The following is a 15,380-nucleotide window of genomic DNA, read 5'->3' on the forward strand; positions in this document are numbered from 1 at the left end:
CGTTGGCGGCTCCTAAAAAGGTTCGCCTAAAGGCAGTTCTGTCTTCATTGAAAGAAGAGCAAAGGCTGTTCTCAGTGGAAACGATTATTTCACTCTTCTCCCGACTGGCTTCAGCAAAGACTTTGATTGACAGATGTTCTTTCCAATAACCGACTCTTCAGTGTTTTTTGAAAGGGCCTGCCTTGTCACAAACATTTTCCAATGAAGTCTTCTCTGGAAGAAACCATCTGGCGCGTCAGGTTACCAAGTTAAATTAAATGCGCTCCCTTCAAAACTGTTATTTAAAGTATGATACGGATGTACCCCCCCCCCCCCCCCCTCCCCAGATGATGATGATGGTAGTAATCCTTTTTAACAGCTCTCCTCTTTCTCTGTTGCCGGTCCGTCTCTGGCTCTGCCAGTGTTTATGTCCCAGGGCTTGGTGGCTAGCTGATATTGTGTTTTGTGGTATCATAGCTCGATTCTTCCAAAACCATCTGAAAGCCCCATTTCCCCACCCTGACATCTGTTGTCCATATCGTACCCTAGAGCTTGATGGCTACTTCGCTCTGGTCAGTGTTTACCAGCTATTGTGTTTGTGGAACCGATGGCTGAGGCTCTGCTGGCGCCTGAGGTTCCATCGTGAGTCAGGTTCCAAATAGTGGGCAGCATTATCGCAGGCCAGTTCTCCCTCTTGGGTTCTTAGTTCAGTTCACTACAGCGACGATGTTGCTTTACCGATTATTTGGAAGGTATTCATTTTCATATATTCAGACATTACCAGGATTATTATATTTTCCGGTTCTACCTCGTTCTCTTAAACACATTACGCCTGATATTGCCTGTTGGTCTGTCTTTGTGTATTTAAAGTGTGTACTTAGCATGATGCTGCCAGAGGTATTAGGTTTTTGCTGAGAGCTTCCAAAATGTGCTTTGCCTGGCAGTTTGCCATACGATTATCATTTATAAGAATCATTTGGTATTTGATCTGTTACATTTGAAAAGATTAAGCATCCATGTGTAGTTGCTTATGTGATCATAGCAGATTAGATCATTCTGATAGCGTACGTTTTTGTGTGTAGAAATACGAGACGGTTAAAACCTCTTATCATGCTTCTATGGGGAGTGGGAGATAATCAATGTTTTATGTCGTTCACTGGCTTTCAGGCAAAGCTTTTCATTTGTAAATTTATATTTAAACTTTAAAATTTTCATCACTTTCCATTTTTGTTACTTACATTTTCCTCTATCATTCCCCATTGTCATTTTCACACTAATCGCTCACGTTTAAGCTTTCAATTTGATCATTTTCACTACCATTTTTCTACTTCCCATTTTTCCATTTTTTTTTCCCATTTTTTTTTATTTTTGCTAATAATTGTATTTCTGTGGAAAAGGATACTCCATATGTTCGGCAGTGCAGTAGACTAAGGGTTGCATATGCAAACTCCGGACCATCTGGTTACCTTTTTTTGTGGAGAGAGTCAATGCATGTTCTTCCATTTATGAGTGACTACGGATGAAGAGCCCTTGAGCAAGGCGTTTAACCTCCAGCTGCTCCAGTGGTGCTGTTCATTGGGCAACAGTATGGCTGTTGGTTTTGAATCTCAGCTGACTTTCTCTGCGTACAAGTTTTGAGTTAAATCTCGTGTGTCTGGCAAGACAAATTGTTCATTCCCCAAACTAGTCCACACTGTAGAAATCCCCATTTGTCAAGGTCCGTTGTTTGGTGCTGTCTGTGGTGTCATAATAACTCTATGCCTCCATACTGTCGGCGCCTTAGTTTGCATTTCCACCCTGCGCCGTCTGCTCAGCCAAGCACCGCAGGAGAACGGGGCAATGGACAGATTACACATAATTACCTTGTGATGCTTGTTAGGGATTAGGTGTGTGTGTGCGTGGCCGAGCCGTAGTGTGTGTGTGTGTGTGTGTGTGTGTGTGTGTGTGTGTGTGTGTGTGTGTGTTCGTGACAGCCGCCGTCCATCAGTCACCACATTTGTTTTGTCACACCACACCTGTCCGCGTTACGCGCCATAATCTGGCTAGATAAATCACATTATGGTTCGGCGGCCCGACTGAGCGTTACACCACCGCAGCCCCGCCGACGGAGCCAAGCCGGCGTAATAAGTTTCAATTAAACCGCCAAGATGATGCCTTCGGTTGGTCCCTGTTTTGGGATCGGGTTTTTTTTTTTTGTTTCACCCTCTCTTTATCTCATTTTCAGTGTTTTTCAAAGCCAAGAGGGTGATTTTTCTTCATTAAAACTTAAATAACCCGATATGGGCATTTCTGTATGGCCTGTGTGTGTGTGTGTGTGTGTGTGTGTGTGTGTGTGTTGTATTTTTGTTTCATCCTTCTGTGTTTGTTTGGGGGGGTGTCTGAGCCTTGTCATGTTCAGGGACCACTTTCAGACTGGTTGAATGGGTCAGCGTACGCAACTGTGGATACATGTTGTGTCTTTAATGTGTGTGCGTTTATGCATGTGTGAAAATATAACATATCGTCTCTTTTTCCTTTTTTTAAACTGGGAACTAAATCTCCTTCCTCCGTCCTCTCGTCGGTCCAGTTGTTCCCGGAGACGGGGCCTCGCCAAGGCGGAACCAGGGTGACCATCCTGGGGGAGAACCTGGGTCTGCAGTTCAGAGACATCCAGATGGGGGTGAGGCTGGGCAAGGTACCCTGCGTGCCTATCGAGGAGGAGTACGTGAGCGCAGAGAGGTAAGTTAAGGAACACGTCAATGTGCAGTGGAAGTTCAACACTGTGTATTTTTAGCTAGCTAGCTAACCGTGTCATCATTCGCGGTGCCAAATCATTAGAGGCAGATTTACCCATTTATGTTACCCATACTGACGGCTTCTTTCCGGCGACAGTATACTCCTTCTTAACACATTTTTACAGTGCAGTGCTGTGTTCACAGGAGCAACAGCAGCCGCTGCTGGAACCTCCCATACCGCGACACAGCCAATATGGCTGCCGTCGTGGGTGAGAAGTGGCCAGCGGTCCACACTCAAACTTTTTGACAGTAGTGAGTACGCCATCCGAGTGATCACCGCGCACTGCGTTGCGCTATACTTATGCACTCAAACGTAATACTCAAACATACACAGAAAGACACAAAATGTGAAAATGGCAGAGACGCACGGATGGATACATTGACCGACACACACGGGCAGCAATTGTCTGCTCACACACACACATGCTCACTGATCTGAGGACACACACACACACACACACACACACACACACACACACACACACACACAAGGCAGCAGCAACCAGCACCTCTCTCATCCTGACCAATCGAGCGACAGAAAACACCAGACCAGAGCACGTTTGTGTGTCGCTGCACATGCAGCCTCATTCAGCAGCTGAAAAGATAGTGATATTAGTGTTTTGTGTGTGTGTGTGTGTGTGTGTGTGTGAATTCAATCTGGTGTTCCCCTCCATTACTCCCTACATATGCTCTTTCCTTTATTTTTCTCATCCTGACATTTACTCCTCTGCAGGGTCCTACATGGCTGAGGAATTGAGTTCACGCAGATCAAACAATCTCTCTGTAGTGCAGTTAGTTGGGAAGCGATGCATGTTGAGATAGAGGGCATCTCTAGTCAAATATTACACACCCATCAGTTATTTTACACATTATTCCTGTCGTCCATGCACCACTTCAAACATGTCTCGGATTTCCTTTTCTTTTTTATAGCTTCCCCTCCTTCCTACTCATCATCTTTCAGTCAACCGTCCTGAAAAACAGACATTTGTGGTTTTTTTTGCAAACCTCTTGGTTAACACATACTGCATGTATGGACTGAAGCGGCATTTGAGAAGATGTCAGAGATTGTGTGGTTAACTTCCTCTTCCCTGCAGTGCTATTTATCAGTCTGTAATGTGTTGGCGTCTGCCTTCTCGCCAATGTAACGGACGACAATCGGCTCGTGGCGCCAGAAAAATGCATTTGGAAAAACTCAACAGCGACGTCTCTTGTCATAAAATCATGACCCAGTTACTCAAGATAATCCACAGACCTCGTTGTGAGCAGTTTCACGCAGGAACTATTTACTTTCTACCAAACTACAACCGGCAACCGTATCACCGCACACAGAAGGAGAAGGGTACATCTACTGGTGGACAAGAGGCTCCTGCTCGTAACGGCAGGAGATGTAAACGTTTACGGCGTCCTCTTCGGCCGAGCTCAGCTGATCCAGCGGTCACGAGCGCCAGCCTCTCGTTCTTGATTATATGCGCACTTCCTTCCGTGCAGGCCTGTGGTTCGGTAGAAAGGCAGACTGATTGATCAATAGCGCTACAGGTAAACATATGTATTTTTGATATATTGCGTACTGTCTCTTTAAAACCTTCCCTTTCTACTCCTCACCCACAGAATAGTGTGTCTGCTGAACGACGCCACCAGCTACAGGGTCCAAGAAGCTCAGGTTGAGGTGTGTGTGAGGGACTGCGTCAACGACTACAGAGCCCTGTCTCCCAGGCCATTCACCTTTGTGGTAAGCACCATGCAAAGCGTCTATAAGCTATTCTATTCATTTGAATTATTTGCCGAAGAATAACGAGCGTCCTCCTCTCTCCTCCAGACTCCGTTCTTCAGCCGCATCCAGCCGTCTCAGGGGCCCATTTCGGGGGGCACCCGGGTCACCATCGAGGGAAGCTACCTGAACGCGGGCAGCTACGTGTCCGTCAGCGTAGGACCGCAGCCCTGCTACTTCAAAAAGTAAGGCACAATTGGGTTCTCGTTTTAGAATCTGAATTAAATTTTAATTATCCTCGTGGGGAAATTGGAAACATCACAACAGAGGAGAATATAATTTAGATAAGAATAAGACAAAAACAGAGTACTTAAGATAGTAAAACAAATTCATAATTATGACTCAAGGTATTGTAGAGAATACGGGAAATTAATGGATCAAGGAAATACGTGCATACATAAACGCGCTCTGTTATTACATGCACATGTGAGCATGTAATCAGGGTGTTGAAGTGTGTGTGCACTTCTTGCTGCTTGCAGACACACAACACGTCTTTGTCTTCCCTCACACAGGCTCTCTCTCTAATCTAGTGCATGAAAACCATCCAAAGTGTCACCACAGCTGCATGCTTGTCAAACGCACGGATTAGCCTCTCATAGCTGATCTCTATTGGAGCGGCTACATGCTAGCTTTGACGTCGCAGCGCTCGCTCCTGTGCCGCAGCCTCCTTCACAGTAATCCAACCGATTCCACTTCACCAAAACTGTCCACTCAACGCAACCCCGTCTTCATCCGTCACACCCTCACGGCGCGACTGTGAGGGTGGCGTCTTGTGAAGGTGGCTGTGTTCTTTGTGAATGGGGTTGCTATGGTTACAGGCCAAGGGACTTTGAGAGGGTGGATATTGTAGGTTCTCTCTCACTTTTCCTCTCTCTCTCTCTCTCCCTCTCTGTGTGACTGCCATGGCACATAGAGGCACAAAAGCATGTGCGCCAATACATTAAAGTGTGCACACGCACATACACATCACACACATGCACACACACACACACACACACACACACACACACACACACACACACACACACACACACACACACACATGCATCGCTTCTGAGAAGTCATGGCCCAGAAAAGCAGCCACCACTCAACTGTGCTAAATACATATTAGATAGTGCAGCTACGGGGACTGCAATTGAAAATGTTATTTTGCCTATGGGACACACACACACACACACACACACACGCTTTCCATCCCTCCCCCAGTGTTTGTGACTGGTGCCGTTGATCCATGTCAGTGCACCAATCATACAATCATAGCAGGTATTAACTTCACATGACGTGTTTCTACATCCTTCTCTTCCAACACTAAACGCATCACATTTGTTTTAATAAGAAATACATATTGTAGAGGGTTGTATGAGGGTTATACCACTCATAATATAGGTTTATTGTTCTGTCACGTCGTTTGGAAATGTGGACACAAACTACAAAAATGTCGTCGCACAAGTGACATAATTATATTATTATAAAGCTTAACTTTTAACTTCATTGCAGGTTCTTTATGGTTTTATCAAAGAAAAAACAAATTGGCACTGGATATATATATATATATATATATATATATATATATATATATATATATATATATATATATATATATATATATAACACAGCCTTTCTCTACATACATACATCATTTGCAAATGATATATACATATACTATTTAGATCAAGAGAGAGAGAGAGAGAGAGAGAGACACATCACATGACATGCAGCAAAGGTCCCCGGCTGGACAGTACAATTCACACAGAGACATTGTTGCTTATGGCTCACACCGCTGCAATCAAACGCTCCAAATGCGATGAGACAACTGTGATTGTCGTGATCCAGCAGGTCAGGAGAGTGCGGCCGTTGCAGGGCTTGCTTGGACTGAAGTGCATTGGTCGCAAGTGGGATTATCTAATGGAATTTGCAGGTTACATTGTGATTTTAAGAGAATAGAGACTAATTGGCTTCCCAGGCTGTGACCCTGGTAATTACAAAATCATTCAGCAAGTCATTAAATATGTCAACGCTTCAGCCCGGACCTCAGCATTTAGGGAGCGTCCTGGCACTGATCATTGCCTCTTTATTATTATAATTCCCTTTTTAAAGTGACAGCTTCTTTGATGAGGGCTTCTCTCTGTTGTTCTCTCGGGTTGATTTGTGAATTTGTTTCTCTCTCCAAAATAAAATCACTTCACAGTTAATCTCTCCACAATCTTGTATGTATTTGTCTCACTATTTGATCAAAATTTCCCGTGAGACAGCAGGACCTCAATATCGTTCAGATATCGGCTCACACCGGTTTCTGTGCAACAAGGCTTTGCGCAGGTATAGCATTTCGCTGAGTTGATTTTGGCTGCTGTCTGTCACATTGATTATTGCATCGCCTTCCTCCAACTTGTCCTTTTTGTTCCGTCCATCCAGGAGGAACGCCCATGAGATAGTGTGCGTTACACCGGCCGGCTTAGCAGCGGGCAGTGCATCAGTCTTCGTGGACATCGACGACGCTGAGCTCCAAAACCCCGAGGTCAAGTTTAACTACACCGACGACCCCACAGTGCTGAGGATCGAACCTGACTGGAGCATTGCCAGGTAGGCGGTTGTGTTGTGTTATCTTTTACTACGCTGGATGACGTGGTTTTATTCATTTGTTGTATTCAGTCCATTTATGTTCACATTGCACGTTTGTAGCCCAACTAAGGCTTCCAGACAAACCGGCACTCAGTGTCTTTTTTTGGCTACATTAGCGTCTCACTAAACAGCAGGGTATTTGAAAAGTTCTAGCAACAAATGGCTGTTGTTACTGAAATACATCCAAGCAGCTTTGTCCCTGAAGGGAGCTCAATAAATGCCTCAAACCAAAAATGTTTTTTTTTTGGAGGTGGATGTTCTGAAAGCCTAGTGGCTTGAGGAAATCCGAGCCTGGACCTTGACTGTTTTTTTTTTTAACGCCACTGCTTGTGATGCAGCAGCATTAGCAGGACAAAATGTACGGAGGCGTTCTCGAAGCAGCCTGAGCAGACTGAAATGCTGGACGAGTGTGGATAGCGGCAAATTGACAGTGCCTCTGGATATTTTTCATCTGGCTCAAGCGAGACATTTTTAGTGGAGGAAATCATCAGAGGTAGCTTGCATGATCCCCCCCCCCCAAAAAAAAAAAAAAAAAATTGGGAAATACTAACTTGTCAGATCATACAGCCGCTTGATTGTTTGAATGTGATCGGTGATTGAAGAGGCGGCTAATACTGATGAGCTGCGTGAGACTTAAGTTCTCTGCCTGAACTAGTGCATGTCTCAGTTTGATACTCGGCACTAACTGTACTGTATAACTCAAGCTGAATAAATAAAAACCCTCCATCGCTCAGCATTGAACACGAGGAGGACACACACACACACACATGCAAAGACTTTTATTAGAAAGTAAATTTACTGGCAGGGATGGTCTTTATGATGCACACTTGGGTTCCTTGTGACCTTAGCCCTTACCTCAGTGGCTTTTCAGAAGCCCCCATTCGGCCTGGGTTTTATTTCATTAGTTGTTTAGTTTGGTTGATTTTAATCCTGCTTAATTATGACAATGATTTTGATCCCTCTGGGGCACATATGTGTTTGATTTTCCTCCCACTACCTCTGTATTTTTACCATCCCAAATACCCACTGATCTTTGCTACCCAGCCTGTTGGTTCTCCTTTTAATATTCGTGTCCTGTCCATAGACAGCATTTAAGAAGTAGAGGTAGTGACTGTGTCCTCCATTGGTTTGAGGACCAATGGGTAGCGTCACAGTGAGTTTTTCTTTTGGCAGAGGTTGCCGCCTGGTCCTGTCTGGATTTTGGATCTTAAAGTGAATCTCTGGGAGCTGGACGCCTGCTGGTGACGAAGGTCAAGAGATTCCAGCAGAATGTTGTCGTCGATTAAACCCACCTCCTGTGATTTGGCAGTGCCTAACATGCTGCCCAGATTAATGAGTTCACAGTATTATGTTGCCCACCTGTTTAAATAGGCCTATTCCGTCTAGCATATGTCAGAACACCTGCTGTACGCTTTTCCGTTCTGTATTCTCGCTGATATCCTGCATCTTCCTAATTTAAAGCAAGATATTAAAACAGGCAGCTATCTTGCTCTGTTTCCCCTCAGTTACCTTCTTTACACCTGCTTTTTTCCTTTCCTTCTCTGTTGTTGTCTGTCTGCGTTCTTCCCCATGGTGACTCATCACTAGATGGTGGCAGATAGATGCAGAGCTTGTTAGAGAAGAGGGTTGATGAATCCAGCTTTGCTCCTTTTGCCCAGTAGGACCCGCCGAGAAGCAGCTGAGGCCCAATCACTGCACCGCACACCCACCGCGAGGGTGTTTTTGTGCGTCTGTCTGTGTGTGTGTGTGTGTGTGTGTGTGTGTGTGTGTGTGTGTGTGTGTGTGTGTGTGTGTGTGTGTGTTGTGGCGCTCAAAACTGGGGCTCTACTTCAGGAAGCTCACTCAGGGGTGATGACCCTGCATAAAAAGAAACGACACATGCACGCACACATCCCACTGATTCCCAGAGTCCCTGGTGTTTGGCCCCTGATCCCTGCTCCATCTGGCTGAGAACGGCACAAAACAACACAACACACACACACAAGCAGCGACAACCCTGTGTGTGCCGCTTCCAGCTCGTGGAAGCTTTCATTTAGCTGACTCGTTTCAGCCATTGCCCTCCGTCACAGTGTCACACGTTAGCTCAGGTGGAAAGTATAACGAACCAGTGAGATGTGGTATCAAATCCGTTCATATCTGCCTCATTGTCTGCCTTTGTCCCAATACGTGCACGCCTGCGTAGCATTATCATTGTGCTCGGTTGATGACAGCAAGAGTGGATGAAAGACAGTGAGAAGCAGGGGGGGGGGGGGTAGAGAGCATTATCATTGTGCTTGGCTGATGATATTCCATTTAGGGAGAAGACTGAGCACTTCAAAAATAAATCAATGAGGAGTGCTCATCTGGGACGCCAGGGAAAGGTATTTGGGCAGCAGCAGAGGTTAGAGAAGCAATTTTGGACTTAAATTTTCAAATCTCCTCCCAAACCGGCTGCATGAATAAAGCACCTATTATTGGGTTTGCCACTCCTTCAGTAAGTAAATCAACTTTATTTGTCACACATGTACACAGCACACCACACACCAGGAAATGTAGCCTCCACATTTAACCCACCCTGGTATTAAGAGCCATGGGCAGCTACTACATGGAGGGGGGGGGGGGTCTGGCGCCTTGCTCGAGGGCACCTTGGCAGTGCACAAGAGGTGAAATGGCACCTCTCCAGATACCAGTCCACACGTGACCCACCACCCTCCGGTTCCAGAAGCAAGTTCCCACAGACTGAGCTATCACAGTCCCCAAATAGCCCTACCACTCCAGTGCAGTTGCGTAATGGTAACCATTCAACCGGTTGCACTGCGTAGTCTTAGGAAAGGTGACGAGGGACTGCTAGCAGGGATAGTTGGTGAATTAATGTAGTTGGAAGACTTCTGACTAACATGCTAGCAAGCTGGGAACATGTTAACACTATAGTCAGTCACAGTAGTTCTCTATTTTCTCTGCACTGTGCCGTTTACTGCCTCCTGGTATTTTGTTTCCAGGTCTCCAAGTCTCCACTAAAGAGTTATTGAAGTGGGTAAAAAACTCAGTCATGCTAGCTAGCTTTCTAACTGTTAATTTACTAGCTTCAGTTAGCAAGCTTGTTAGCGTGGTCGCCAATGGGTCGTTTAGTTCACGCTGTTAATTCAAAACATGAAGCGGGTGCATTATCATTGATGATTTTCCATTTAGAAAGAAAACTGAGCACTTAAAACATAAGTCAAATGCGGAGTGCTCATCTGGGGCACAAAGGAAAGATATTTTGGCAGCAGCAGAGGTTAGAGAAGCAATTTTGGACCTACATTTTAAAATCTCTGAAAGCGGCTTGATGAATAAAGCAGATAAGTGTTGGGTTGTCTAAATATAGGTGTTCGGGCAACCAGCAGGCAGCTCTCACAATATTCTGAAAGTGCAGATTTACTTAAACATAGTATTTATTTGATTACAAGCATAAAGGCCAAACCAGAATGTCACAATTAATCATCCGCACGTCCTCGCAATGTGAAATGGCACAATGTAGATGGAGAGCTAACTACTGACATGCTATCAAGCCAGGAACGTGCTAGCCAGGAACGTGCTAGCACTAGTCAGTCACAATAGTCCTCTCAACTTTTCTCTGTAATGTGCCATTTATTTCGGCATGATTTTACATCATGTCATTCATTAAAGAGTTATTGAAGTCGGGGAAGAACTCTTTATGCTACCTAGCCTGTTACTGTTAATTAACTGCCATCAGTTAGCAAACGTGTTAGCTTGGTCGCTAATGGGTTGTTTAGTTCACTGTTTATTCAAATCATACACCATTTGTACTCCCTTTTGGATCCTCCGACTCTCCAACAGCATTGTTTGGACGGTTTGCTATTTGTTAACAGTGTAAATTAGTTTTTCATTTATCTTAGCCACTATTATCTTTTTTTATTTCTGTTTTAATCTTACTCCTTTTGATGAAATCAGAGTTGGTTTTCAGTGTTACGGTAAACTTGCAGGGAAGTTTTTAAACATCCTATTTTTTTAAATATTTTTTTCATATGACATGATTCAGTCAGTAGGAAAGGGATAAGACCCAAGAGAAGGTAAGGAAAGCAGAGAGAGAGGACAGGGGTGGCCGACTGAGAGAAATACTAACATTGGTTGGATTTCCCCAGCTGTCCCTGAGAGTTCATCCTGATTGTCTTGTTGTCGGTTCCCTGAAGCATGTACCTGAGCTAAAGAGACTCACTTAGACAAAGAGAGGAGCAACGGGGACAGGGGGACTCAGCACAAATATACATCAAGCGGAGGAGGAGAGGGGAGGAGGAGAAAGGAGGCAGAGGACGGGCGGCATTATACAGTAAGTGCAGTCTGCCCAGTCCCATGATGCATTTGCGGCACAAACATTATTAAAAATCAGTTCATTTGAATGTGGCCTCAGCTCCATTGCTCCTTTGTTAATCTGCCGCCTTCATCTCTCTTATGAAGAGCACAGTGTTATAATGCTAATGTATGAGCAACCACAGTTTACAGTACTAAACATACAGCTATTGAAGCATTGCTTATGCAACAATATGGGCCTGATTAGAAATAAGTGTATATATATATATATATACATATATATGAGAAAGGTCCAGGTGTACATTCCCTTGCTGTGATACATCAGAAATCTAATTTGCTTTCAAAGTGGAACGTAAAAAAAAGTAATTTTGTTGTTCAAGTTGTACAATATTACAACTTATACTTTAACTAGACTCTGCGTAACAGAATAGACTTTGTAGTAAATTAATTTCAGCACACCATGGCAGTGTTGCATGGCACTTAGCCATAGCGAATTGAAGTGTCTCATTTCTTAATCTGAATTTGGCTCTTGAAGATAACAGCTATAGTAGAAGTGACAAGAATACAGTTTCACAAAAAAGGGAATTTGAATAGCAAGTAGAAGCAGAGAAATACTGCGACACCTACGTCAGCTGTCAAAATCCCCGTCAACGACTTGATATCCCCAGTAACAGCTACCGTCACGTCTTACACATGATGCTGCTATCCAAAGAAATCTACGATAAATGGCACCCAATCGCACATGCCAGTATTGGGGAACCTGCCAAAAGAAAAAAGACAAAGTCTCGCTAAGAAGAATAGCCAGACTTGAGTCCTTTTGTCTGCCACCAACAATGCCAGAGATGGTACGTCTGTCTTTGTTACTTTCCCCCTGTCCCTCCCTATCGTTACCATTTGCTGTTATTGTAAGTCTTCCTGGATTAGAGTGAGAGATGATTGTCTCGCGTTAGCCGGCCAGACTCTCCATCCAAGATATTAAGAGGCTTTGTCTCCGCTTCGTATCACCATATCACTTACTCTGCTGTCGGTGCTTTTACACAAAGTCCTTCTGGATAAGTGTCGGATTAATGTCGACAATGAAAAGACACCTGCGTTTTGCAGAAATCAATGGTAACACATGGTAACTCACTAGGAGGAATGTGCGTCGTTATCCTGCGGTGGAGGGCTGGAGACGGTACTCTCTTATCTGCCAGCCGAGCCGGGGACGGAGGCTCGTCCAATGCCTCCCTCAATGCTATAACATAACCTATTCGTCACTGTGTCCGCGTGTGTGACCTTTATAATGGCTTGTAAACATGTCACCTGGATCAGTTACCTGATCCTCCAGGGAGACCTAGAGCTTCCCTTGAATTATCAATGACTCTGACTACCACAGGGAAGTCCTGCCTCTCTTTTCAGGGAGGTAGTACGATGTGTCCCATCGTAAGCTTGACTGGTGTAGGGATAGAAGTGGTTGTCAGCTCCAGCCATCACCTCATAATCCCCCCATTTAGAAGCAGTGGGTCACCGGTGGAGTCACCACTCATCACGTAGAAGTGGTGAAAATACTCCAGATGCTTGTGTCAAATGGAAGAAAGGCCAAGAGACACTTCATGAGGCAGGTCCATCGCTTACACATGGAGGCAATACGGGCAGACTTGCAGGATTTACTCAAAGCCATCCACGTGGTCGTGACTACTGAAAGCATGGGGATAAAGAACAGGGAGGACGTTTTATAGGTCCGCAGAGGACGACACAGTGAAAGGCATCAGTCCACAAAATAGTTCATTGTCATGGCAGTGACAACGGGCCATTCCCTACCTCGGCAGCACCCCAATGCACAGAGCGGACATCGCTGAAGACACCCAAGAAACAGAGGAAGTCGATCTTTAAAACACTTGTCTCTAAGAGCTCTGAGCAGAGAATTAGATGCGTTTTGCTCCACGTCCACATCCAGCCTGCTAGAAGCCTAGATGTCAGAGCCGTGGGTGTTTGAACTTCAAACTCCACCAAGGCCCAAAATACCCGTTCAGTGTTTTCAAAAAAATGCTTAAGTGTCAAATGGGCCTTAGGGGAGCTGCATATTGTTTATGACTTTCTTTTAATATACACGGTTTTATTTCATCCTTATTATTTCAGACGGCAGTATATCCTTCTTCAGGCAGTGAGAAACCTGCAGAGACACACGATAGTTCAGTTCAGGCACTTTATTGGCCCCAGATGGGAAACCTGAATTGCACTGAGGTGCACAAGATCAAAAATACTGCAAAACAAAGAGATACAAAAAAATGTTACCTGTACATACAATATACAGAATACAATACTGCAACATAATAATCTCTAAAATCATACATTGCATGTGCAAATTAAGCAGAGTTTTTGCACAGATGACTAAGGAGTTTTTTCTCCTATCGTTCTTAAACCGGGTTAGTATGAATCTTGAGGAAATATGGAATCTTACAAATTACATTTCTCAGAGGGCATCGATAGTCGAGGTAGCAGTGAACGTCTCCTTGCATAAACCAGAGTAGGGTACTCAGAGGTTGCAGCTGCCACTGTAAAACAAGGTGAGACGTCTTTCATGAAAACCCCATGAATCCAATTTAAGTGTTGCAGTAAAAAAGGAACGACTAACTCCGTTGTCTTTACAAGTGGCAAGAGTCCTCCTCTAGTAAAGACTCCCCTGAACTCTGTGATCATGGCATCCCACTGAAGGGTACCTAAACTATTCCCAAAACTCTAAAAAAGAGACTTGACTAGTAGAATTTGCAAAAAACAATCAGGCGTTGATTCAAATCAACAAGCATAAAAAGTCTTTTCCGTTTCAGTGTGAGTCTGCCCTCACTCGCTGCTCACCAACAAAATCAAACCCGGGGGCTTCAGCCGAGTTCAGTCCATTGACCTTCACCGGCTCACGGCAAGCACATGCTTACTGTGGATGGAGTTGTGATTAAAGTATGTAGAGTGTCTCTGTGGATCTTTCCCCCTCACTCAGTTCCTCACTCCTCGCTCACTGCCTCTTTCTCTTCCTCTTTCGCTCACACCTTTGCTCCAGCGTGTCCTCATTCTCTCCTTGTTTTCTCTGTAAACTACATTATATAGTGTTAATCCCTGAGCCCTACCTGATGCCCAGAGCTCTTCACTATACACTTGGAGTCCAACTTTCTTTTTAAAGATGAACTTTTTATTATTAGCCACACACTTGGTCTTGGTTTACTGTAATACAGAAAAAGTCAGCATTGACTTAGAGTACAATACCTTGCCTCTCTCCGATCTTAACCAAAGTGCTGTTGTTGCCTAAACCCAACCACAGTCCACAGTCCTAACCACAGCCTCTTTCTGCCACAGTGCTGCTTTGGCTGCCACCAATCACAGATGTGTTTCTTCTTCTCTTGCTCTCTTCTTGCGGCGTAGCGGTGGGACTCTGCTGACGGTGAGCGGGACCAACCTCGCAACCATCCGAGAACCAAAGATCAGGGCCAAGTATGGGCAGGCGGAATCCTTTCATGTGAGTATTGATGCGAATGACACACACACACACACACACACACACACACACACACACACACACACAAAGACATAGTAATGTTCGACGGCGGCAAAGGCAGGAACACATTCTGGCAAATATAAATTCACAAACACGCCCTGGCAGTATACACAGTATACATTATTCATCTTTACACATACAGTACATACATCAACCGGCCAATTTATTCAGACATACCTCTCTGCATACAGGAGAATATCTGCAGACAACTGCTTCTACAGTGAAGGCGGCAGACAGTTTGTCTCTGCGTGTTGCTCACGTCTGCTCTCTCTGCAGCTACTGCCTCAGACATCTAACGCTACCTCAGGCCACACAGTTTTTCAAATGTCAACGCACCACATGAGTGTTTGTGTCACACACAAAAACAACACATGAGAGACTGAGAGAGAGAGAGAGAGAGAGAGAGAGAGAGAGAGAGAGAGAGAGA

At 44.7% G+C, this 15,380-nt stretch overlaps 1 protein-coding gene across 2 annotated transcripts in view; it reads left to right on the plus strand.

The window, feature by feature from the left end:
- The window catches only part of LOC137889371 (plexin-A1-like), a 203,235-nt gene that overhangs the window by 141,387 nt on the left and 46,468 nt on the right, over positions 1-15,380 (plus strand). For both annotated transcript variants that reach the window (XM_068733206.1, XM_068733207.1), the window contains exons 12-16: positions 2,546-2,697; positions 4,362-4,482; positions 4,570-4,706; positions 6,934-7,101; positions 14,821-14,914. In XM_068733206.1, coding sequence (XP_068589307.1) covers positions 2,546-2,697; positions 4,362-4,482; positions 4,570-4,706; positions 6,934-7,101; positions 14,821-14,914 — 672 coding nt within the window. The remainder of the gene's footprint in view (positions 1-2,545; positions 2,698-4,361; positions 4,483-4,569; positions 4,707-6,933; positions 7,102-14,820; positions 14,915-15,380) is intronic.

This window comes from Cebidichthys violaceus, unplaced genomic scaffold, assembly GCF_023349555.1.
Source record: "Cebidichthys violaceus isolate CVI_PGR_0920_01 unplaced genomic scaffold, fCebVio1.0.p SCAF_6, whole genome shotgun sequence".
Lineage (NCBI taxonomy): Eukaryota > Metazoa > Chordata > Actinopteri > Perciformes > Stichaeidae > Cebidichthys > Cebidichthys violaceus.